Here is a 24,898-nt window from a genome sequence, read left to right on the forward strand (position 1 = left end):
CGTGCCTGCTCGCCCATCTTTCTGTCCTTGAGCTGAGTCTGTGTGTGGACACATGATTACCATGGAGGCTCTTTTTAGCCTCGGGAGAAACGACCAGGAGAGTCACAGCTTTAAGAATAATCACTTTGAAGAGAGTCTATTCTCGGCAATATGTTCAAGTCATTCACTTTGCTCTCTAAACCCCAGATCTTCTTTCTTTTTCAATATTGCATTAACCTTTAAGGTAATACAAGGTAGAGGTGCTGTCCCTCCATGTTTAAGAAGTGGTTATTTTTCATCTTCTACAGTGTTTGCGTTTTACAGATGTGTTTTTGTTATGTTGCAAAATACTCTTACATCGCACATAAGTTGAATTGAGTCACTTCCAGGTGTCTGGGTGATTTTAGGGTCTGACGGGGCTGTGTGCGGGGAAGGGCCCTGCTAGTGGTAAGTACTGACAGTAAATACAGTCTGCCATTGAAATGCGATTCTATGCTGTCTTATATTAGATGTTTTTTCTTTGCAAATAAAACATTCTGATCTGGTTCTCGGCAAAGACTGTAATAACCCTTAAAGTAATTCAAGACTTTGTTTTGCAAGATATTCATCCTTATGGCAGTGACAATAATCAGAAGGGTTATTCACCAGATATATTTTTAGAAGTGTTTATATGCATGCCACCAACAGGTCATCTGCTGATTCCATTTACTCAGGAGGTGTCATCTACACCAGCTGAGCAGCCCACAGAGCCCGCCCTGGAGCACTGGATAGTGTTCATCTCCGATGAAGGCTCACCAGGTGCTGTTCCAACCCATTAGTCTGCACTTGCAAGATCATTCCGTACCTGTCATCTGTGCAACCAGGCTTGCAGAACAAATGCTTCTTCTGTACCCTGTGACCTCCATCTGGCTCACATTCACGAAGAAGGCCTGCAATCATGGGAGATGCCTACAATGCTGAAACCTGTTGAAAGCCAGACCCACATGGCTGCTCCTGCAGCAACTTTAGTACAGGTCTAAGTTAGAGTGACGTAACCCTGATATCCAAATAAACCTTTCTCTAGGACAGATTTTCTCTACCCCACTACTTATTTTTTTCAATGACCCCGCTAGACACTCACGAGTGTGGAGCATCAAATGACTACTTGCAGTGGTGCATTTTCTCCTTATATCATGGAGTCTCACCAGTTTGAACATTTACCGTCTTTCTCATGGAGAACAGGTCTGTGTTCTTCAGTGCTGTAGGAGGCTAGCTTGGTATATGATGCACACTTATTTAAGTGTAGCACCCTGCACCAATCCTGACAACCCGTATAGTGACTTTAATGGTTTCAACTAACCCTGGGCAGAGCGGACGCGCCCCATAGGATTCCCTCTCTTAGGCAGAGGCTTCCAGAGGTTCTGTGCACGTGAGGAGGGCGGGGCCTGCACTGAGAGAGGCGGGGCTACAGCCTGACCGGCTCTAGAGAGAGCAGAGTGCACACTCACATCCTGAGGAGTGCTTCACTTCCCTCATGCGCTCCTGCTGGTGAGATGGCGGCTGCAAGCCCAGTGCAGCGCCCGAAGGATGAAGCCACCTGCTCCCTCTGCCGTGGGTTTTACACAGATCCGGTGACCACGGAGTGTGGACACAACTTCTGCTGCTCCTGCATCTTTGGGCACTGGAAGAGAGAGGGGCCCCGGGCCCCCTGCCCGGAGTGCGGAGCCATCTGTCCCCAGGGAATCGTCAGACTCAACATGAGGCTGCAGAAGATGGTAGAGCTGGTGAGACAGCTCCCTGAGTGGCAGCGGGAGCTGCAGACCATGGAGGAGCACGAGAGGCAGAGCCCTGTGCCACTAGAGACTCCCAGGGGGGCAGCCTCTGTGCGAGGAGCAGCGGGAGCTGCTCGAACATAGGATGAAGCTGCGCCCTGTGCAGCCAGAGAGACCCAGCAGGCAGCATCAGTCTGAGGAGCAACGGGGGCTGCAGAACACGAAGGAGCCGGCGAGACAGCGCCCTGTGCCCCCAGAGAGACCCAGGGGGCGGAATCTGTGCCAGGAGCAGCGGGAGCTGCAGAGCATGGGGGAGCAGAGGAGGCAGCTCCCTGTGCGGCCAGAGCCACCTCTGGGGCAGAACCTGCACGAGGAGCAGATGAAAGGCTTCTGTGGCGAGGCTTCACAGCCCTTCTGCCTGATGTGCAACGTCCCAGCGCTGCAAAATGCTCAAACCTGCACGCCTCTGACAGAGTCTGACCTGGACTCACAGGTAAGAAGTAAACCTGCTTCATGTCAATGCGTCAGCTGTAGACACGTTTCACGCCCAACATTCTTTTCTCAAGGGTTGAGGTGCCAGACAGACCCACCTCCCGCCTCTCTAGTCCAGCAGCAGACAGTGCCCACCCATTTATCGAAATTGAATCAGGTTCTTTTCACCCGTAATTCACCCGTTTGCCACAGTTTATCCGTCTGTTTCTTCCTCCGTCTTTGCCTCTTTTGAGTTTTTTTCTGTTTCTTGCTTGAAATCAAAGTTAGTTAAGGTGCGGTCTCTAAAAACAAACACCAGTGGGCCTAAGGGACAAACACCGGGTCAAATTAAGCCCTGCTTTATTGCAATGCCATTGCCACTTGCTGCTCGGCACACAGCATGAAGGTGATAGTTCAATTCATCCAGCGCCTTGGCACCATACCACTGTGCTTTAGAACTGTGTGCGCAAAAGTCTCGGACTCCAGGCGCTACAGCCCGCTGCCTGCACATGCCACGGGGCACAGCACCCGCTCTTTCTTGGTTGTGATTTGTGACACAGCAGAGATGTGCGCCATCACGAGCAGCCACCGAGCAGCACTAGTTGCTAGAAGTAAGAGGGACAAGATAAAGTGCGAGAGAGAAAGCGGACGTGACGTGTGTAGGCCGCGGTGAAGAGACTCCCGGTTTGGGGGTGACGCCTGTTGTGTATTGGTTGGGGCCTACCAGTAGCTAGGGTGACCAACAGTCCGTAAATTGGGCCTCACGTCCGTTGTCCGTGAGAGTCCTTTTAACGGACGTCGTTTGTCCGTAATTCTGGCCTTGCGGGTAGCAGCACTGCTCCTTTCGAGAAGCCTCAGGCCCATGAATGGGCGCCTCGAACTCTTCCTCGAGGATAAGAGCAGCCCACCCCGCCCATTGTCATTCTGCCTGCGGCTGATTGCCACATACAGAATGACAATGGGCCAGTTTAACTAAGCTGTTACACCCAGCTCTCTTTAGCTGTCCTTTTGCCCCCATTGGTCTGCCCTGGTCTTCTTCCTGTGAGTGTCGTGATTACGCTCATTATGCACATGCTGTGAAGACTGCCCTGGAGTTTAATGCCCAGTGTTTCACAGCAGTTGACCCATGCTTGCCAGGGCGGCAGGAGCAGCGCTGATCAAATAATTTGACAAACCTTGCTCCCACACAATTGGTGCCTGCTGCAGATTCCCCAGGTCACCCACGTCCAGATTTGCCTCCAACACGCTTTCTCGATCCCAGAACGGCAGTTCTTTCCTTTGAAGATTATGCGCTCATATTTTTAGCTTTAATAACTTTATAATCAACTGAAACCACCTTAAGCCTGATGTGATCTGTGGCCTCATGGTTATTTTTTAGGAGATGTTAATTCATACTTCCCTGCCCCTCCAAACTGTTCCGCACTTTCGATCTGTAAACAGTTGACCCCATGCTCACCAGTTTCAATACACAGATGCTTTATAATTAATCTATCAATGGCTCATAGTTAATAAACCCTGATGACGGATGCTCCCTAACTTTCTTGAAGTGTATTGGCTTAAAGGCAATTGGAAGCTTTGGGAAGAAGTTGGTGCTTCTGCGGGACGCTGTGGTTGGTAAACACCTTTGTTGGACTTGGCTCTCTTTTGCGCGTTAAATGATGCGTTAGTTTTAGGTCTGGCCCAACTCATGCTTTCTCAAAAGTTTATCATAAACATGATTTTATACATAGTGAGTGAAACCATAGTGGCTCTGTCTCTTCACAGCAAGTGACAAATCATATGTGCACAACAGCCCAAAAAGGGGTGCCCTTCAGTGCCTGGGCTTTCCACCTGGGCTGCTAGGCAACACCTTTATTTTACTTTTTAATATGTTTGCTATTTTTTCCACATAGCTTATGCTTGCAGAAGAAATAAATAGCATTAGAACATTGGAATGTGGAGCATACATGAGTGAAAGGGAGGTTGGAGAGCTTGAAGAAAGAATGGATGGATGGATGGATAAATGAAAAGTTGATGGATAAGTAAGTGGAAGGATGGATGGGTGGGTGAAAGGGTAAATGGTTGGATGGATGAGCGAATGGATGGATTGGTGGGCAAGTGGATGCATGAGCGAGTGAAAGGGAGAATAGAAAAAAGGATGGATAGATGAGTGAAAGGGTGGATGGATGAGAGAAAGGATGGATGAGTGATAGGGTCAATGGATTGATTTATGAGTGGTGGATAGGTGAAGGGAGGATGGAAGGATGACTGGCTAAGTGAAAGGGGAATGGAGCGAGAAAGGGAGGATAGATGGATGGATGAGTTAAAGCATGGATGAATGATTGGCAGAATGGATGGGGGAATGGGTGTCTGGATGAGTGAAGGAAGAATGCAATGTGTGAAAGAATGCATACATGAGTGAAAGGGAGGGTGGAGAACTACTGAGAGAAAGGATAGATGGATGGATGAGTGTAAAGTTGAATGGGTATATGTATGAGTGACTGGGTGATGGATAAGTAAGTGAAAGGATGGCTGAAAGGGTAAATGGGTGGATGGATGGAAGAGTGGAAGGATGAGTGAAAGGTTGGCTTGGATGAAAGGGTAAATGGCTGGATGGATGAGTGGACTGATGGGTGGAAAAGTGGATGGATGAGTGAAAGGATAGATTGGGTGAAAGGGTGGATGGATGATGTATGGTTGAGTGAAAGGGTGGATGGAGGGATGGATGAGTGAAATGATGGATGGAGGGATGGATGACTGAAATGATGGATGGAAGGATAGATGATGGTTACGTTTGCAAATGTTTGAAAATGTTTGGATATGGATGGGCACACAGTTGGAAGGACAGAATGAATGGTGAAAGACTGAATTATGGAAGAAAGAATTAATAGATGACATAATGTAAATTTGAAATGGTGGATATCAGGCGTTAGATGGGAGGATGAATGGCTAGATCCTTGGACAAGAGAGCTCTTCTGGGGAGGGCTGTGATGACTTATTTGCTTTCTTGGTGCCATAGGAGCTTTAGTTCAAAGTGGGAGGTATTTTAATTTTCTGGCTACTCCCTTGCTTATATGTTACTATTCAGTATTTGCTCTGTGCTTATGTGTGGGATCTATACATCATACATATCACATTTTGAGTGACACCCAACTGCTACTTGAATGTTACACTAATAATTGTAAATGTTTGCATGTTTTGTTTTAGGGAAAGCCTCATAGTGCCATGAGCTGTGCTTGAGATGTATATTGTGCTTGTAGCAAAAGGCAAAGCGTCAAAAATAAACGATGTAATAGTGTATCGACAGTGCCTTCTTTAGGAAAGCTGCAGGGAAAAGCACCTTTGTGACTTCGTCAGCTAATGCAACTCTCTGGAAGGGTATACAACTGTTACAACGAAGTTTTTACAACGCACTACCATTACAACGCAGGCATTACCACACATATCATTACAACGCATTGCGCTGGGCGCGCTCTAGGATAGGGAATAAGTTTAATTTTCTATCCAACACCTTCCCTAGTGTCCACGGAGACTGGAGTTGGAATAGAAAATTATACTTACCACTATCCAGCATCTCTAAGCACTATGCGTTGTAACGGTATTTGTTGTAAATACCGCGTTGTAATGGTATGCATGGTAAAAGTATGCGTTGTAACGTCATACATCCCTCTGGAAGCCTACATAAGCAAAGTCAAATTCCATATTTTAATTTCCACTTGCTGAAACACCCATAATGCGTTCCCTATAGCGGGTTCATCACAGCAATCCTCCCTTTAGTTGGCCAATGCGTGCCGCATTACATCTCACAATGGCACTCAGATATGAGATGCTAGTAACAGAGACTATCCAGGCAGATCTTCCTGACCACTTCTCTCACCAAACATGCCTGCTCAGGACCATGAGTTGTAAACAAAATATCGGGCTGGACAACCCAGTGCAGTAACCATATAAATAGATTACTATCATATGAAGTACAATAAAAAAACAGCACAGTTGCTCAAAGCTGCACGCATACCGAAAAACCATAAAGTGCACGATTGCCTCAACCTAATCTAAACTTATTTTGACTTGTACTTAAATGGTTGTCTATTTACTCACTTTTATACTATTGTGCAACTTCCTCTGATGTGTCTGTAAAACTTACCTTTTGTCCCGAAGTTTTGTCCTGAATTTTGACCTTGTGTCCTGAATTTTTGTCCTGAATTTTGACCCTTTGTCCTGAATTTTTACACTTACCGTCATGAATTTGCACCCATGCCAGTTGGTCACCCTACCAGTAGCACAGAAAGAGACTACGCAGTGTAACAGTGGTGGTCAGTGCAATGCCTGCCACGCCCAGGGCCCTGGGCTTTTTATTACTTATCAGACGTGCCCTCCGTCTTTACGTCGGGCGGAGCCATTCACTTTACGCTTAGGGGGGAGATAACAAATATAGTAACACTGTTTGTGGGCCAGGGTGGTTGCGCCCACCTAGCACAACATTACATTCCTCCCTTACCCTAAAGGAAACCAAACAAACCAACATGACCTCATGTATCAACTTTTCGGCATACAGTCTCTGAGGTATTCAAATGCAAAAATGAACAGTCTTACTTATGATGTGGTTGCGGTGCAGCTCAGACTCTCTCAGAGTCCGCAACAGGCCACGAAGTCTTGGTACTTCTGGGATGGCTTCGGGCAGGGGCGCAGATTGTACCTGCTCTGGCTGCGCCCGCCCGACTGGGTGGGGGTCAGGTCTTCAGAGTCCTTGGCTACAACAGTTCCAGGGTGGTTTTGGACCACCTGCAGTTCATGTTCATGTTCATTCCTGACTGGTGTGGTTGGGTCTGCTTGCGGGGTTTCTTCTTCGCTGGGAGCGTCTTCTCCTTCCGTTTCTCGTGGGCTTTGGGTCAGCCTTGGGTCCTGCTCAGCTGAGTCCGGGAACCCATCGTCCTCCCTATTCAAGATCCTTTTGAAAAACGACACGTTTCTGGTGACTGTCTCTCTCCCTTTTACTGCAGTGATCATGGTGCCGTTGACGCTGGTGACAGTCCACGGGTGTAACTCGAACGGGAGGCGGAACTTCCCTCCCGGGTGGCGATCTTTCATTAGCACCCGGTCGCCAACCTGAATGGGGCTGTCCGCAGCTCTCCTCCGCCTTGACGCCTCCTTGTTACACTTGGTCCGCTGTTCCATGGACCGGTTGTTCGGAGTTGGAGTTGAGGCCCACTTGGGATGGTGTGGGAGGGTATCCACCACGGCTCTGTTGAAGCATAGGCGGCTTGGAGGGATTCCGGTGGTGCAGTGGGGTGTCTGTCTGTACTCTCTCAAAAACTGGAAGAGGGCTAATTCTAGGTTTTGGCCATCTGCTATGGCAATTTGGATAGTCTTATTTAGAGTTCTCATCAGTCTCCCGACCTCGCCATTGGCTTGAGGCCACCTTGGGGTTATCTTCCGGTGTTTGATGCGGTGTGATTGTAGATATTCTGCCAGTTCACCGCCATTGAAGGGGGGTCCGTTATCAGTGCGTAATTCCCCTATGAGGCCATGGGTCGCAATGATTTTCTCTAGCTTTGGGATCACTTCGGAGGCTGCGGTGGAGGGCAACATTTCAATTTCGGGATATCTTGAGAAGTCGTCTACCACAACAAACATGTACTTCCCGCCCAGGAGGCTGCCGAGGTCTGCGCTGGCACGTGCCCACGGGGCGGTCGGTCCTTCTTCTGTGATTACCGGTGCTGCGGGGTTGGGCAGGCAGGTTGCTATGCACACTGGACATCGTTGGATGACTTCTTTGACTTTCATATCGAGCCCTGGGAACCAGAGTTTGGTCCGGATGTGATTCTTCGATTTCACAATGCCTTGGTGAGCGCCATGGGCTAGGAGGACCGCCTGCTGGGTTAGGCTGTCGGGCAGAACTAGGCGGGGGCCTCTCAGGAGGCATCCTTCTGGCGAGATGGATAGCTCGCTCTGGACTTGGTAAAGTGATTTTAGTGTGGCTTGGGCTTCTAGGGTGCGGAACGACGCCGGGCTCTGTAGTGGTTTCCAGTTTCCTGACTGGATGGCCTGGATGGCGATTTGTAGGCAGTCGTCGTCCTTGGTGGCTCGTGTCACGTCTTCAAGGGAGATTGGCAACGGCCTCGAATGCTCCACAATCATTCTAACATACTCTTCAGTGGTGTCGGCTTCCGCGGCCTCTGCTTCAGTGACCGGGCGGGCATGTCGCGACAGATAGTCGGTGGGGTTTCTGGAGCCCGGCCGATATTCCACTGTGAATTGGTATTCTTGGAGCTGGAGTACCCATTTCTCGATGCGTGGAGGAGGCCACGAGGAGGACCCTTGGAACAGTGGGAGAAGTGGTTTGTGGTCTGTGATCACCACAAATGGGTGTCCGTACAAGTAGATATGGAAGTGACTGCACCCCCATAAAATGGCGATGGCCTCTCTTTCGATTTGTGAATATCTTTGTTCTGTCTCAGTGAGAGTCCTGCTTGCGTACACGACGGGTGCCCACTCTCCACACTCTCTGTTGTTGGGTCAGGACAGCGCCGAGGCCGGTCGGACTGGCATCTACTACGAGTTGGGACTCATATCGAGGGTTGAAGTAGGCCAGGGTCGTGTCTGCTGAGAGGGCCGCTTTGGTCTTCTGGAAGGCCTCTTGCTGTTCTCGTCCCCACTCCCAGGTGGCTGCTGACTTTGTGAGGTCACGAAGAGGGCCGGTGAGGTCGGACAGGTCTTTAATGAAACGCCCACAGTACGTCACCATCCCACCGGACAGCGGTCACTGATGTTGAGGCGGGGACATCATGGATGTCTTTGACTTTGTCTGGGTCCGGCCCAACGCCCTGGTTGAAGAATCTGTACCCGAAAAAGCTGATGTCCTTCCGGAGGAACTCGCACTTCTCCCTGTGAAGGGTCAGACCCTTCTCTTGCAGCCTGGCGAAAACAGCTTGGAGGCGCCGGATGTGTTCGTCCAGTGTTGCCGCGTGGACCAGGATGTCATCGCTCACGTTCAGTACGCCGTCTAAGCCTTGCAGGACGTTTTGTATGATGTTTTGAAATACTTCGGCTGCACTGGATATCCCGAAGTTGAGTCTGGTGTATCTCCACAGGCCTGCATGGGTAGAGAAGGTCGTTATCGGGCGGGAGACCGGGTGCAGAGGGATCTGGTGGTATCCGGACCTCAGGTACATCTTCAAAAACCACTTTGAACCTGATAGCTCACCGATGAGGTCGTCTATGGTTGGTGTCAGATGGCGTTCTCTCTTGATCGCGAGGTTAGGGATGCGCATGTCCACGCAGATCCGCATGGCGTCTGGTTGTTTTGGTTTCTTGGCCACTACGATGGGCGACACCCATGGAGTGGGTCCGCTGACTCTTTCTATGATTCCGGCTCTCTCGAGCACACGTAGTTCTGCTTCCACTTTGGGCCGTAGGTGGAACGCTATGCGCAGGTGTCTGAGGGCCACTGAAGCGACTGAGTGATCTATGTGAAGGCGGACGGCGGGTCCTCTCAAACAGCTGATCCCGTCGAACAGTGAGGAGTGTTGTAATACGAGATGGTCGAGGCTGTGGGCTTGGACCGTGAGGGCGAAGTGGATCAGTCCTAGGTCTTGGGCGGTCCGGCAGCCGAGCAGGAACCCGGACCCTTCTTGCGACACATAGATTTTGGTGTGCACGTGATGGGAGTCGTGTGATACTGTTGTCCGGAACACTCCGCAGAGGCGGAGGGGTCGACTGGTGCCGTAGGCGTATACCTGTACCCTCGTGGGATGGAGCACCGGTGGTTCGTTTAAAGTCTGGTATATGCTGGCTGCCATTAGGTTGATTGTTGCCCCGGTGTCGATGAGGGCTGCTAATGCTTGATTTTGTACATTCACTGTGCACATAGGTTCTGTGGATGGTGTTGCAGCTAACGTGTTGATCATTCGCACTACGTGGACGGAAGCTGCGTCCGCTTCGTCGTCGTCCATGTCGCTGTTGGCGGCGGTATCTGGCATTGGTTCAATTTGTCTCACTCTTCGGGGCTGGCCGTTGGACTTCTTCCTCTGTGAAGATAAGCACACACTCGCGAAGTGGTTGGCCTTTCCACAGGCGCTGCAGATTTTTCCATGTGCAGGGCATGCTCCGCTGTGTGGGGTTGCTCCTCCGCACCACATGCAGTGGCGGTCGTGAGGTGACTGAGCTGGGCTTGGCCGAGGTCTTCGGGGTGGTTTCGTGCGCGTGTCTGCAGTGTTGGTCTTGATGGCGCACACAGGTTCAACTTTGACTGCGACCGTTGGTTTTGGCTCCATATGTGCTGCTCGAGCTTTCGATAGTTCTTTAGATCGCCCGAGCGCTAGGATGTCGCGCATGGGCATGTTGTCTGTCTCTAGGACTCTTTCTCGTAGTTTTGAGGAGGCGCAGCCTTGTATAAATTGAGCGCGGATCTCGTTGTCCACATCCGGGAGGGTGCACGTGCTGGCTAGCTTTTTGAGTCTCGCATAGAAAACATCGACGGACTCCTCTGGGAGCTGGCGGGCTTGGCGGAGTAAGAACCTTTCGTAATCTACGCTGGCGAAGGGCTCAAAGTATGTGGTTATGGCGTCGCGTAGCGTGGTGTAGTTCCGGGGCGGGCCTCCTTCCACCACGTCCTTAGAGATGTCGTGTATTGCCTCCCCTCCCAGGTGCAGAAGCATTGCTCGCCGCCGTTCGACAGCAATGTCGGCGGCAATGAAGTAGTTCTCAAGGCGTTCCACCCATTTCCTCCATCGAGCAGCTTGAGAAGGTGGCGTGCCCGCGACTGAAAAGGGCTCCAGCGGTGGCACAGCGGCCATAGCCATGAGGGGGGCGGGAGATCAGGCAGTATAGAGGGTGCCCAGAAACCAGTGGGTTTAGAGACCAGGGAAAAGTCAGGTGTGTTTGCAGGCACAAGGAGGCAGCAGCTGCGGATCCAGCAAACGTTGCACGTGAGATGCGAGAGAAACTGCAGGGTTTCCTCACGCGAGATGCGTGTGAAACGGCAGGTCCGCCGCAGTGCACGCGCGATGCGTGGTAAATGGCACGCCGGCGTAGCGCGGCAGGCCTGCCGGGCTGGCGTGACGCTGGAGGCTGGGAGCAGGCGTGTGCAGGAGCGCAGCAGGGCGCTGGGCGGAGGGCACGCACCTGAGGCCACGAGGCCGCTTCCGCTGGTGGTATGCGGCGGGGCTGCTTGCAGGCACACTTCCAGCGGCGGATCGACTCAGCCTGAGAGCCAGGAGCTAGCGGTGAGTCCGGAGGCAGAGCGGTGGGCCAGCGAGGCTTGGGCCGCCGCCTGACAAGTCTGATGGAGCCGGGTGGCCGGGAATGCACCTCCGGCGGGTGGGAGGCCGGGAGGCTGGCAGAGCGGGGCGCACTGCGGGGCCACAGGAGCAGGTACACTGGAGCAAGGGGCAGAGCGTGGCAGGCGATGGGTTGGCGAGACCACCTCGTCGCCAGTGTCGTGTATTGGTTGGGGCCTACCAGTAGCACAGAAAGAGACTACGCTGCCCCGATTTTTGCTTTTTGCTTCACTGGTTTATGACTTTCCCTGGCTGTGGGCCTGCTAATCAGACCCACAGCCTTGCTGTCTCTCTCTAAATTGACAACCATGTACCTTAGGTGCATATCTAATTGGACTGAGTAACCTTATCAGTCCCTGTACAGTGTTCCTTAGGTACCCAGGGCATAGGTGCACTCAGGGCCTACCAGGGGCTACAGCATGTATTATACCTTCCCTGGCTGGCCAGCCAAATCTGACACAACTGGCTGATCGATCAGCTGGGGCAAGGTGGTGTAATCACCCTTTGCTTTAGATATAGTATCCCTATATCTAACCCTAAAATGGACACATATCCTCCTATGGCAGGCCTTATCAATCCTGAAGGCAGAGTGCTTGGAATTATGTGAGATGGTGCTCTAGCATGAGATGAGCCTGTCTGCAGCTTTCGGAACCAAGTCCTTTAGCTGTTTCCATGTTAACGCTATACCATATACTCGTAAGTGCATTATAATCCTCGCGGTTATTGCCAACTTTGGTAGACCATTATCAAAACATGTCGAGTAAGGTGTTGTACGAATTGGAATACTACCCCCTCACCAATTCTGGTGACGGGGGTAGCATTCCACCCTTCTTGAGGGACACGGCATCTATGTAACTGTGAACCCCGGTTAAAGTTAACTCGAGCTTCAGGATCACAAAATGGATGCTGCCACCACAGACACAAGTCTGACCTCCTGCTGCTGGGAGTCCTTCCAGCGAGGGAGGCTTGGACAAAGGGTTTCCTGCCTTGGGAGGTGCTAGCACCACCCCAGACGGGATTTTGTGTATTGGGTAGGACAGGGCTGAAAGGAATGAGACATGCCTGGGGCACACAAGGTGTCCCTGTGCATACACCGGTCTAAACCAGTTCCAGGGGCTCTCCAGCCCCAGCTCTGGCGCAAGACCAGACAAAGGATAGGGGGTGTAATCACCCTCCTTCCTGGTCCCACCCATAGGAGGGACCTAGTCGTAGTACAGCCCCCTTAGCAGATAAAGGTAGGAGCTGGTCCCTGTTAGAAAGGAACTCCTAGGGTCGGCCGAGCAAGGGGGAGAAGCCTCCGGGCGAGGGCCTTCTCCTAGTATCGTACAGTCGAGGAACCACCCCCCTACAGATGGACGCCACACAAAGAGAGGTTCTTAGTACTTTTATCAATACTTTAGGCAGGTTATCGTACGATACAGAAGGAACAGGATCCAGGGATCCTCTGAAACGTAGTCTCTGTGGGAAGGGGGTAGCGGGACAGTCTTAGTACCGGTCTGGTACAGGGGTAGCCGGCGAACAGCTCTCAATCCTCGAGCTGGAGGGTTTTTCAGTGGAGGCCGCGGCAGCGCCAGCAGGGCCTCAGAGATGGTTTCACGAAGGTGGGCCGCAGCAGCGCCGGCAGGGCCTCAGGAAGGTGGTTTCACAACGATGGGCCGCGCAGCGCCAGCAGGGCTCCAGAGATAGTTTCACAAGGATCGGCCGCGGCAGCGCCAGCAGGGCCTCAGGAAGATGGTTTCACGAAGATGGGCCGCGGCAGCGCCAGCAGGGCCTCAGGAAGATGGTTTCACAAAGATGGGCCGTGGCAGCGCCAGCAGGGCCTCATGAAGATGAGTTTGTCTCGGTGTCTCTCGACTCCAGGATACAACTGCCCACCTGCTCTGGAGTGGCCCTAGTTATAGATCTGGGGCCCTTTGATGTCCGGACCCTCGCACTTGGAGGTTGGGGGGTCCAGGATGTGCGCGTCCAGACACTCAGCAGGGGGTTGGAGCCAGCGCCCAGGGAGGCTGGGGGTGATCGAAACCAGGCGGATGGGGGGACCATCGAAACTCCTTCCCCCATTGATTCGTCAAGTGGTCTCTTTACCCCCTGGTTGGATCGTGGTGCCTCGATGTCGGGGCATTGCTGGGTCTGTGGCTGGGGTCGGGCCGAGGCCACGAGGCCTGGTCGTGGAGGGTCTAAGATGGCGGCTGGGCCGGGGACGGTGGTCCGGGAAAAGGGTCCAGCCCAGCTGCGGGGGTTGAGGAGAGGAGGTCGAGTTCCACCGGGGAAGAACTGGGGGCTGCCTGGAGGGTGGCCCTCGTGGAGGGTGGTTGGTGCGGCTCCTGGCCCGGGAACAGGGGTCGAGATAGTCCGCGAACCGCCATGCGGGAGGAGGGAGGCCACGCCATGCGGCCATGTCCAACAGTCCCATTCCAAATTAGATTATCCTGAACAACTTTACAAGAAGAAACTCTGGACTTAGACGTTCTGCTCCACAGAAGACTGAAGAAATCTCCCTTGTGGGCAAGGAGTGTCCACTCTGCGCAAGCAGGCACCATCAGCGTCCAGCGGCTTCCCTTTGTCGTCTTCCCTCGAGGATTTAGACTTCAGAGCCCGACGAGACCCGGATTCTCAGACCTCTCCGACCTCTGCCTACATCTGCAGCACAGCTGAGATCCGTGGGTGCGACGAGACACGTGGGACCGGCCATCTTGAAAGAAGCAGCACTTCGCTCCAGCACGACTTCTGAGGTAACCTCGACCAAGTGCTTTGGGGGCTGAGAAGCCCCGACCCGAGCAGCTCCTGCACCGAAGACCAGCCCTCCAGCATCTACGAGATCTGCGTGGGGCCCTTCTGCCTGTTTGCTGCTCGACGCGTTGTCTGGTCAGTTGCCGGCTGGCTAGTGACCTCCTAGACGATGAACCTCGAAATCTTCACTGCTGGTCTGGTTGCTCCAGACTCGCCCTTGCTCCCTTTCAAAAGAGGAGCACCCCGGACCCTCCTGGTCTACTCCAGACGCCGTTTCCACTCACCGTGTGGGTTGCCTTTGCCAAGGCCTGTTGAGTGCAACACCGGATCCAACACCGCCGACAGCGAGAGCCTGCGTAGGACATCTCGTGCCTCCATCCTGGTCGTCAAAGACACCACCTGGTCCACGTGGCTGCAGAGACAAGCGTCCATCCTCACCCGATCGCGACGACGACATCTGGGTCCACTCCTGGTTCCACTCTAGTCACTGGCTAGTGACTTTGAACATTGTCCCCTCTGCTTTCAGGCTCTTCTCTTCACTGATCCACCCTTGGATCACACCAGACATCTCCCTCCTGATCGCCTGCAGCATCTTTTCTTCCAGGCTCCATAGACTTCAACGCCGGAATCCGACACGATTTGGCACCTATGCACCCGCAGCCTGTGGGTGAGGTAACATGAGCATTTCGGTGCTCAAGGGTAGCTTGACTCTCCTAGTGTCCAGTTCCACAGTCGTTTTAGTTCTACCTAGTCAGGATTGTCTGTACTCACCTTTTTCTTGAACTGTACTGTCCATAGACACTGTTACGCATCTCGCGTGTGAGTTCACACTCTGCACACGCGTTCCGTGGGCCTCCTATTACTCACCTAGAGTTAGTATAGCGTGGTCCCAATGATCCTACAGCCTCTAGACAGCTCCATTCCTTTTATCGACTTTCACATTCCACTTACTTAGTATATGGTTTGCCGTGCCCCAGGACACCATTGTAATTCGTGCAACTTAAACTTATTTTTCCAAAGAGATTGTCATGTGCTTAGCCCTCTGATCTTATAAAGAGTTCAGAGGTGTATGTTAGTTAATAAATATATTGTTTATTTTCTAACCTGCGTGGGTTCCTTTCACTTGGTATTCAGGGGGTTATATGTGGTAAAACAGCTGGCTTCACATGCCAAAAGAGTTTAGCCTAAGACTGCTTTGTCCATGCTACCATTAGGATAGCTGGTCTATAAGGTTGACTTACAACCAATCACCATAAGGGTTGTTTGGACTGACACAAGGTGATCACTAGAACTAGTGAGCATCATATATCAGGCCAACTTCTCACATTGGTGTGCAGCGGTTGGGATTTGAGCTTGCTGTTGTTTTTACCAAATATAATCTTGAGATATCATTTGAAAGATCACATACGGTACTGGAAAGGTGGGATTTTCTCTCTAGAACCAGAATGACCTTTTCTAGAAATCCCATCACAGGTCGACTAGACCTTTTTACCTGTCATAGAGTGTAGAAGGCAATCTAGTTTATCGACATGTCAACTTGAACCGTCCCCATTGGTTTCCCCGAAGAACCACTGACAAAAAGTCAAGTTCAAAGATTTATTATAAAGCCAAAAACAATTGTGTATATAAACACCTCAGTAAAAGATTCAGGAGGTAAATAGGCACTAATACAAACATAATTCTACCGAAAAGTCTTAAACGACTGAGAAACAATACAAGTACCAATTCCAAAATCATCAAACTAACAAGAATTGCTATGACTTGAGTCTTGGTAGGCATCTGAAAATGAAAATCAAATACAGGTTAATCTGTCCCTTCACTATACTTCGTGACATCCCTACTTAACCAGGTTCTCTCCTAAAAAGGTGTCAGCCGTGGTGACTTCCAAAGAAGTGAACTCACTTGGTAAGACTTAGCCTAAGAACCCATCTCGCATAGCAAAGCTCTCTGCCTACCCAGCATCTTTCTTCGCCCTCATGCGCGTCTGCTCTGCCCTCCTACCGGGTTGCTGTCCCTAATACAAATCCCACAATATGGGCGACACTTTCTGGAATCTTCCATTACGACATCTTCATCCTGGTCCGGTGGAAAACGTCCTTGGTTCCCAGAGCCCTCTTCTCTTGAAGTTGCTTCCCTAAATTCCGCAGTCACTCCTCCATGTCTGATACTAGCATCCTGACGCTCATACACAATGGGCCCCTTTTTTATAATCTCTAGTTAACCTTGCACCTGCAAAAGAACGCACATAAATCGATTCACAGCTCTATGCTACTTGCAATTAATTTTCTAAAGCAACCTTCTAGGAAAGGCATTTTCCATGATTTAATGTGAAGTGAAACATTCTCAGTGCGGCCTACACAGTCTTTCTCCCCACTTGGGCCATTGCACGCTTCGGGATATCACATCCTAACATTGGCAAACATTTTCCTGTTCATTAGGCCTTCATCATTAAAAAGAATACATTTTCTAACGTAATCATTTCTACGTCAATTTAAGAATACACTATTACATTTCTAAATAAGTATTTAATTACATTTAATGACTTATTGAGCTTCCCTTAATAGAATTAGTATTTCACTGCAACTTATTATTCTCAGATTAACGTGGCATTAATATTTTCAAAAACTTTACATTACTCCATGGAATTCTAGTACATTGTTCCATGGCCTTACATTACGTTTAAACACGATTATAATCCTTTATATATGCGGGTGCTGTTTACTCATGAATATAGTGGACCCCTACAATTTCTAACTCAGTTTTGCGCTCTCTCAGTCCCCCCTTTGATGACCTGGGTCATCACCACCAACCCAACATTTCCTAAGGTAAGGACCGAGCTACACACCACTTGTCGCAATGTTTCCTCGCCTGAGCATCTCTAATGCCTATAAACTGCGATATGATTGTCTTGCATATTCTCCATTCTCTGTTCTTGTACTCTCATCGATCTTGTCAGCCTATTTGACATATACCATTTGTACAGTCTCACCAAACCCCATAATCCAATCACACAGGCCACTATGATGATAAGGGGTTCTAATATATATTCAAGGAAACTCCATCCCAGGCTTGCAAACCAGTTTCCAACACTTCCAAATCCTTTACCAACCTTCTCCCATGTATTCTCTTGTGTCAAATCCTCAATTTCGTAATGGATTGCAGTAATGTTGCGTACATATTTCAGATCTTTGGAGTTACAACAAGATTATTGAACCCGAGCACCCGACTACAGGTGCTCGGTGGTTATTACCACGAACACCGCGCCACACTGCAGACCGGTGTCTTCTACGCCTTCACTCTATGTCCTTTCCGGAGAATTAAATTACGAGGACAATAAGAAATTTCCCCTGGGAAGTACTAGACTCCCCGGTGGGCACTTGCCCAACTTCGAAATACCATTGTATCGAGCAGTGGCGGCTGGTGGAATTTGAACCTGGTGGGGCTTTAAGTAGGCATCAACGAACGGGAGCGAGCGAGCGAAGCGAGCGAGCCCGACGGCAATAAGGGGGGTGTGGGGGGGTTCTCCCCCCGCAAAGAAATTTTTAAAAAATTGGCATTTTTTGGTGCAATTTTCCGCACTATTTCTGTGATAAATGGACTGAAAAATCAGTTCTTCTAGGCATTCATAAAAGAAAACTCATACATTATTTCAGAGAATTTCTGTGTTGCCAAGCAAGACTGACTTCTGAAGAGGGCCAGGGTACTAAGCCAGGTTGCACATCCACAAAGAAACACTCTTGTAATTTTGTTCCTACCAAAAATGACGGCTGGCCATCTCCTTTTCTGCATCAGCTATTCAACGTCGATTGCCCAGTAATCTTTGACATATTAAATAGCTACATGTATAAGAAATATCAATTTGAAACAAACATTTAATTTTTAGGAAGTCAGCAAAAGCTTTGCATTTTTGAGCAACTCAATTTTGCAAAATAATTAAGTAAATATTGTATTTAAAATAGTTCATATAGCGCTCTGAAGCCCTTGGGTCTATCAGTATTTTAGAAAACCACTAATTAAAAATAAGTTAGGAAATGAGTGTAATATGCATTGCTTATAATATAAGAAATATCCATTAAAAATCTTTCATTTATATAAGAAAGAAAGAACAAAAACGTTATTTGCATAAGCAGGCTAGGTACAAATGTTTTACTTTATTTTTAAATACTTTGCATGCCACTCCCAGGCCTTTGTGGCAGTCAGTATAGTAGAAAATGGCTACATAAAAATAAAATATGAAAATAAATAAATGTATATTTTAAGAAATATCCCTTCAAAACCAATATGATATTTGTAAACACAAACAAAATTATTTTAAATAATACTGTGTAAATTGTTTGAATGCCACTCTCAGGTCCTTGTGCCCTTCAGCCAGCACAGCAGAAAAAGTTAAACAAAAAGAAATTATGGAAATAAATAAATGTACATTTTAAGAACTTTCAAAACCAATATATTTTTAAACACAATTGACAAAATAAAAATAACATTTAAATACTTTGCATGTCAATCTCAGGTAGAAGGGTTCCTGTCCCTGTCAGTACAGTAGAAAACAGTTAAATAAAAATAAATAAGGAAAATAACTAAATGTTGTACATATAAAGACATATGCCCTCAAAACACTAACAACAAAAATATTTTAAATAATATTAAAATATGAAAACAAATATATATAAATTCACAGATACATAAGCACACATATATAAATACATATCAACTGTACAGGAGTTGTATGAATATTAAATGGAATGAGAACATTTCCAACAGTACTTCCTAATGTTATCAAACAAAACAAACTGAGCTATAAACACCTGAAACTATGATCACACATCAGATTCATATTTTCTATTTATATAGAAAGTTTGCTCGTCGATCTTTAATATGAACAAACTTTTCGATTGTTCTTTTGTTGAATTCTGGTATTTCCTTTATTAGCTCTTTTTCCATTGACAGCATAGCCAAAGCATTAAGTCTAGCTTGAGTCATAGTGTTTCGCAAAAAAGTTTTTACCCTCTTTAGTGTGGAAAAACATCGCTCAGATTCTGCTGTTGTCATGGGTGTAGTAATGACAACTCTTAAGAGCTTTATGGTCTCAGAAAAGGATTTCTCTAAGTTGTTTTCACATAAAAAACTAAATAAAGCCATGGCACCACCAGTAGTTTGACGGAAGTCTCGTCTTCCATACAGGACCGAAAGTTCTGTACTCAATCTGGCTTTGTCTAACATAGGATAGGCTTCTACCGTTTCTGCGAGTGCCTCAGCTGGGAAAGATTTGTCATGGCTTTCAAAAAGGTCACTTCGCAATAGTGTTGCACTTACAAGATGCTTTGTGAAAGCAAAGCGCTCTCTGGCATGGACCACAATAATGTCACAGACTTCTTTTGCTTCTTGGGTTAAAATATTTATTTGCAGTCTCCGGTTTACAAATGTACATTCTTGTGGCAGTGTAGAATCCAAACTGTCAATGGATTCTCGTACGTTGGTGATGCTTGTCACAAAGTCTGTAGTAGCTTTCTGGACAGACACAGTGTCAAAGTCTCGCTTTTGCAATTGATTATATAAAATGTCTACCTGGGGCATTATTTTGAAAAAAAGAAACAGAAAGAATATAAACTCTCTATCATCTAATGTTCTACTAAATCCCTTAGCTTCACATATAGTATTCGACTCAAAATCACCACTGTTTGCAATGGTTGACATGCATTCAAGAAGATCTTCTCTGAATTCATAAATTAGCAATATTGCTCGAATATTGAAGTTCCAGCGAGTTGCAGACCCTCTTGGAAGTCTTCTTGAAACTATTTGTTCAAGAATTTCCGTCCTTTTCGGGGAACGTGCAAAAAATGCTGTTATACCACCAATCTCTGAAAAGAAAATTTTAACTCTAGATATTTTGGAGGAAGCCTGTTCCATAATTAGGTTAAGTTGGTGGGCATAGCAGTGAATATAATGTGCATTTGGGTAAACATCCCTGATTTTCTTTTGCACCCCACCTGTTGCACCACGCATGACGCTGGCACCATCGTAGCTTTGAGCAATTACTTTTCCTTTAGCACACTGCTCAGGGAAAACAATGTTTAATTCATTAAGAATGGCTGAGGCAATTGTTTCTGCAGATGAGTCTTTTAGATGTGTGAAACAATAAAATCTTTCAGCTACCTTGCAATTTCCATCAATGTAGCGGAAGACCAGAACTGACTGTGTCTTAGTAGAGACATCAGTTGTATCATCAGCTTGAATAGCTACATAATCAGTGGTTCTCAACTGCTGTATAATATAGTCTCTTATTACTTCCAGCATACAGTCCAGCAATTCATTTTGAATAGTTTTAGAAGTGCCTTTAAACACGGTGGCTGTTTTTAAATGTGTTTCCATAGCACTGTCAATGCTGGAGACAAAATCAACAAGGCCCCTGAACACGCCAGGATTTAGAGACTCTTCAGTTTCATCATGGCCTCGTAATGCTAATTCAAAGGCACCACAAAATCGAATACAGTCAATCAATTTTGATAAAATGTATCGGTTTTTATCCACTTCTGCATTATGTTTTCTTACTCCCACACGGTATGCTTCGTTTAATTGCTGTACAATGTCCGATTTTCCAAAAAGAGATAATTTTAACATATTTGTCAAATGGGATTTACAGGAATCATGTTTTTTTATTTTTTCAGCCAGATGCTTTAGGTCAGTAACTCCTGTTTTTGTCCAGGTAACTTCACCTCCAAAGAGTAAGCATGGGAAACAGAATAAAGCATTTTTAGAAGCGCTACCAGTAAGCCATTCAATCCTATCATACCATGTACTGGTAAAGCGACGTGTGTACCCCTTTCCCCTATCTTTTGTAGACTGCTCAATTTTAATTTGTGGCTTATCAGCTCCTAATGTTTTCACTTGCAGTTTATCTGCATGTGTCAAACCCAAAAATGGGTTTATGAGTAAACTGTCAACTGTGTTCATTGTGTCCAGCAATATATCAGATTGGAATTAGAAAACCTAGGCTGTTTTTTAAAATTCCCTTGGTTGAAGACACAAAAACGATATTACGCAAAATACTAAATAAACACTAATATAAATTGTCATGCACACACAAGTAACAGCAATTATTCATCCACATCCATCTTCAGTCTGACAGGAATGCAACTGCAGCAGCACGTACAGCTGTTCCCCAAGCGGTATATCCTTGTAAATTTTTGCAGAATTTCTCCTGGGATCCTGTTAATAATTAAAATATGGTGTGAGCTTCGAGGCTAGGTGCCATAGCATGCACAACACCAGTGGTGATTGAAAAGCTTGAGCATGTCAATTCAGTGATCTGCCTAGAATTTAAAGGGTGTACTTATAAATTTTGACTTGACTTTAGATGGCAAATAATACACAACATATTGAAAAATGTCTTCAAAAGAGTGAGCAATACCCTTTAAAAGGGTTCTAGGCAGATCTCTGATATATTCAGTACTCATCTGTACCCAACACAGCAAAATAAATGCATATTTTTTTCAATTAAGAGTTTAACATTGCAGTTAGACCATTTTGATATTCTACACATTGATGAAATGACCTATTTTACACACAAGACAGACTAAAATTACAGCCTATAGACAGTGCTAATCCTATCAGTGATCCTATTACTAAATGGACAACATGCAGAACTGTCACAACACATTAGATCAATTTTATATATCCAACTCACTGTACATACTCTGTGTGCAGTAAAAATATTGTGTGCAAAAAAAAAGGCTGAAAAACATTGCTGTAAAAAATATTGTCGACTGAAAAAACTAGAATGAAAATAAACAGTGGCCTAAAACATGGTAAAATGCCATGCATTATAGAGCAAAGATGAGTGTACTGGGATTAGGGGTAAGTGTCATCCTCCTAAAGTAGACAGGAGCATTTAAAATGAGGTGGGGTAAAGGGGCCGGAGACTAGCAATGCATTTGAACAATTCAAGTATAGTTAGCTTTAAGGGATAGTTAGGAGATTTTAGGGTAGCACTAAGTAGTAGTAGAGGGCTATAATGAATTAGAGTAGTACTTTTTTAAGCAGGAAGAAAGGATAAAATATATGGGCAGTTTGGGGTTTAAAGGTTTTAAGGGTGAAAAGCATTAAGGGATAGTAAGGGATTATCATGCCACAGTTAAATAAATGAAAATGTATAAAACAAATTAAAAGATTTCAAAATCAACATTTTGGGAATTTTCATAGTTTATGATGAAAAACAAAAAATGATTCCCTTTAACTTTCAACTCGCTACAAGCTCACACTCTCTGAACTGTTCTGCTAGGATAAGCCAACAGGCAGTCCTCCACACCTAAAGACCACACAGTTGGCATCCATATGCAGCTGAATGTGGACGTTTGCCGTAAATAGAGAACCATGTCCTACCTTGTGGCCTGAGATTAAGGACCACGAAGCTGAGTTTTGATCAATGTCCTGCAGAGTCAGAACTACCACTTGTCCTCTTTTGATATCTCTCAGTACTGATCTTGAATGTGATTATATCAAACCAGTTTTAACTCCAATTTTTCATGTGCTAAAAGAATTAAAACAATAATTATTACCAGCAATTACATTGCATTCATGTAATGTTTCAAGCCAATGTGCTTCCTGTATAATAATGTTTTACACAAAACAAATAAAAATAATAAATTCAGGTGTTTTTTAATGGAATGTGCATGAGTGCAAGTGAGCTCCTGGGTCTCTGCAAGCATGGTGATGTGTGAAATTTTGTGTAGAGTTGAATATTTCTGCAAAGAAGTGCATGCCCATGTTTAAACATGAATCTATGTGAACGAATGTGTGTGTATGTTTGAGTATGTGTGCATTGCAGTGAGCACCTGTGCCGCTGGCCCGAACTCTAGAATCCTGTTGAAGTAGTGAGCAGAGGTATGGGAACACCTCATGTGACTAGAGGAGGCATGGTGAGTTAACCCCTTCCATGCGGCCGCGATTCCCCTGGTGTGCTGTAAACAACATGAACAGTGACGAACCCCAGCCCATCAGCACACGAGCACCGTAGTGCATGACGGCTGGGGTTCGTCATCAGGATGGAAGGGGTTAAGGTTTTACACCGGCTACATTCAGGGGGCTAGAGAGTCAAAGGACAGATAAGCCAGTGATCATTTCCAGCAACCAGACCCCAAGGTTGAAAACTTTCAGCACCAAGGCCACTGCCACCTCTAAGTAGCCTATAGTCCATCGCCTTTCTGGAAAACAACAGTTGGCATAGGGCGACCCCTTGGTTCTACGTGGAGCACTCTCTACCAGCCGGGTCAGGAATTTTTTTTGTTTATGACTTGCGCTAACTGAAGAAAGTGTTTTACACTGTTGGAAAGCAGGCAGTTTGGCAAGAGATTGGTGATTATTTTTTCCAGGCAGTGCCGAAATGTGATTTTGGCAAGAAAAGAAGTGGGACAGACTGCATGCTTTTCATGACCACGATGCACGTACTGCCAGCGTGCTTGCTGCCTAAATGCAGCTACTCAGAAAGCATGCAAGGTGGTTAGGGCCCAGGTGTGCTATAGCTTGAATGAATAAAGCATTCTAGTGTGGTGATGCGGACACCAGCACTAGTATGACCACTAATGAGTGGTACTTGACAGGACTACAAATGTGAAAGTGAATGCTCTTCAAAATTTTAAAAAGTGTATCTTTTTAACATTTGAAAGCTTTGACATTATCAAGTCAAATTATAGCACTGCACTAAGACTTCATTAAACATAGAAGGAGGGAGGGGCTGACACCTCCACCTGAATAGGGCTATGCCTATTCTAACACAAATAGCTATATAACCGCCTGTAGTGTGCCTGGAGCCAGAGAAGAAAGGGCAGGGGCATTTTGAGGATCAAAGACAGCTGTCTTTTGTTGTCTCCCCCACTTCAAAGACATTTTGGTATTAGTACTGGACCTCGCTGTAGCATCCCCAAATTGGTTCACTTTGGGGTCTGGAGGAGACTCTGCAACTATGATGTACAACGCTGCTAGGAAGGACTGCCCCTTTGTCACTTGCTTTGCTGTACTGCCTATGCACTCTGCTCAGCTATGTTGGCCTGCTCCCTGCTACCTCTGCAATGAGGGACAACTGGGCCTCTATATCCTACAAGTTCCCAAGAACTTGTTAGCTTTCCTCCTGTTATGGAAGAATCAGGGCTATTTGTATGTTATTGGGCCACCAGACACACTCACATTGTCTAGCGCCTACTGTGTTGGCGCTCAGTCACCTTTTGCTACTAGTCGTACTCGACACTGCTGTTTCTGAAGATACCGCAGCGGTGTAGACCTTTACCCTCAGTCAGCGCCGGGAGCACCGAGTGGCGTGAGCGCATTCTGGTTGCCTAGCAACACAACGATCTGAGCTCGCTCTCTCCAGGCTCTTTGGGCCGAAGATTCACAAGACTGCATCTACTGCGGCTGAACACCAGTCCTGCCTACCTCTGTACCTCTTACCAACACGAGCTCCATGTGTGATGCCCACCAACACAGCAGTATGGGGCCACAGACCTGCCTGTGCTCCAGCGACCAAGCCAGAGCCCAACTCCTCTTCCTACCACGTGGACCCCGTATGCGAGACCGCCGACAACGAGAGCAGTGACTCCAAGCCCCAGGTACTGTCCCGAAGGCCTGTGCAGGCTAACTTCAACCCCCACTGCATTGAAAATCTTTTCGAGGCGGAGGAGGCCGGTGGGCTCATTTGAGGATTACTGTAATTCCCTTAAA

At 47.4% G+C, this 24,898-nt stretch overlaps 1 protein-coding gene across 3 annotated transcripts in view; it reads left to right on the plus strand.

Annotated features, from left to right (window-relative positions):
- Nucleotides 1–1,488: 1,488 nt before the first annotated feature.
- The window catches only part of LOC147665135 (GTPase IMAP family member 1-like), a 113,305-nt gene continuing 89,895 nt past the window's right edge, over nucleotides 1,489–24,898 (plus strand). Inside the window, exons 1-2 of one of the 3 annotated variants that reach the window (XM_086949743.1) lie at nucleotides 1,489–1,742; nucleotides 2,050–2,223. In XM_086949743.1, the coding sequence (XP_086805869.1) occupies nucleotides 1,512–1,742; nucleotides 2,050–2,223 (405 nt within the window). In that variant the 5' untranslated portion in view covers nucleotides 1,489–1,511. Of the gene's footprint in view, nucleotides 1,743–1,766; nucleotides 2,224–24,898 lie in introns of those variants that run through there. The other 2 variants (XM_086949744.1, XM_086949745.1) reach the window with 2 other exon arrangements.

This window comes from Lissotriton vulgaris, unplaced genomic scaffold, assembly GCF_964263255.1.
Source record: "Lissotriton vulgaris unplaced genomic scaffold, aLisVul1.2 SCAFFOLD_1232, whole genome shotgun sequence".
NCBI classification, from domain to species: Eukaryota; Metazoa; Chordata; class Amphibia; order Caudata; family Salamandridae; genus Lissotriton; species Lissotriton vulgaris.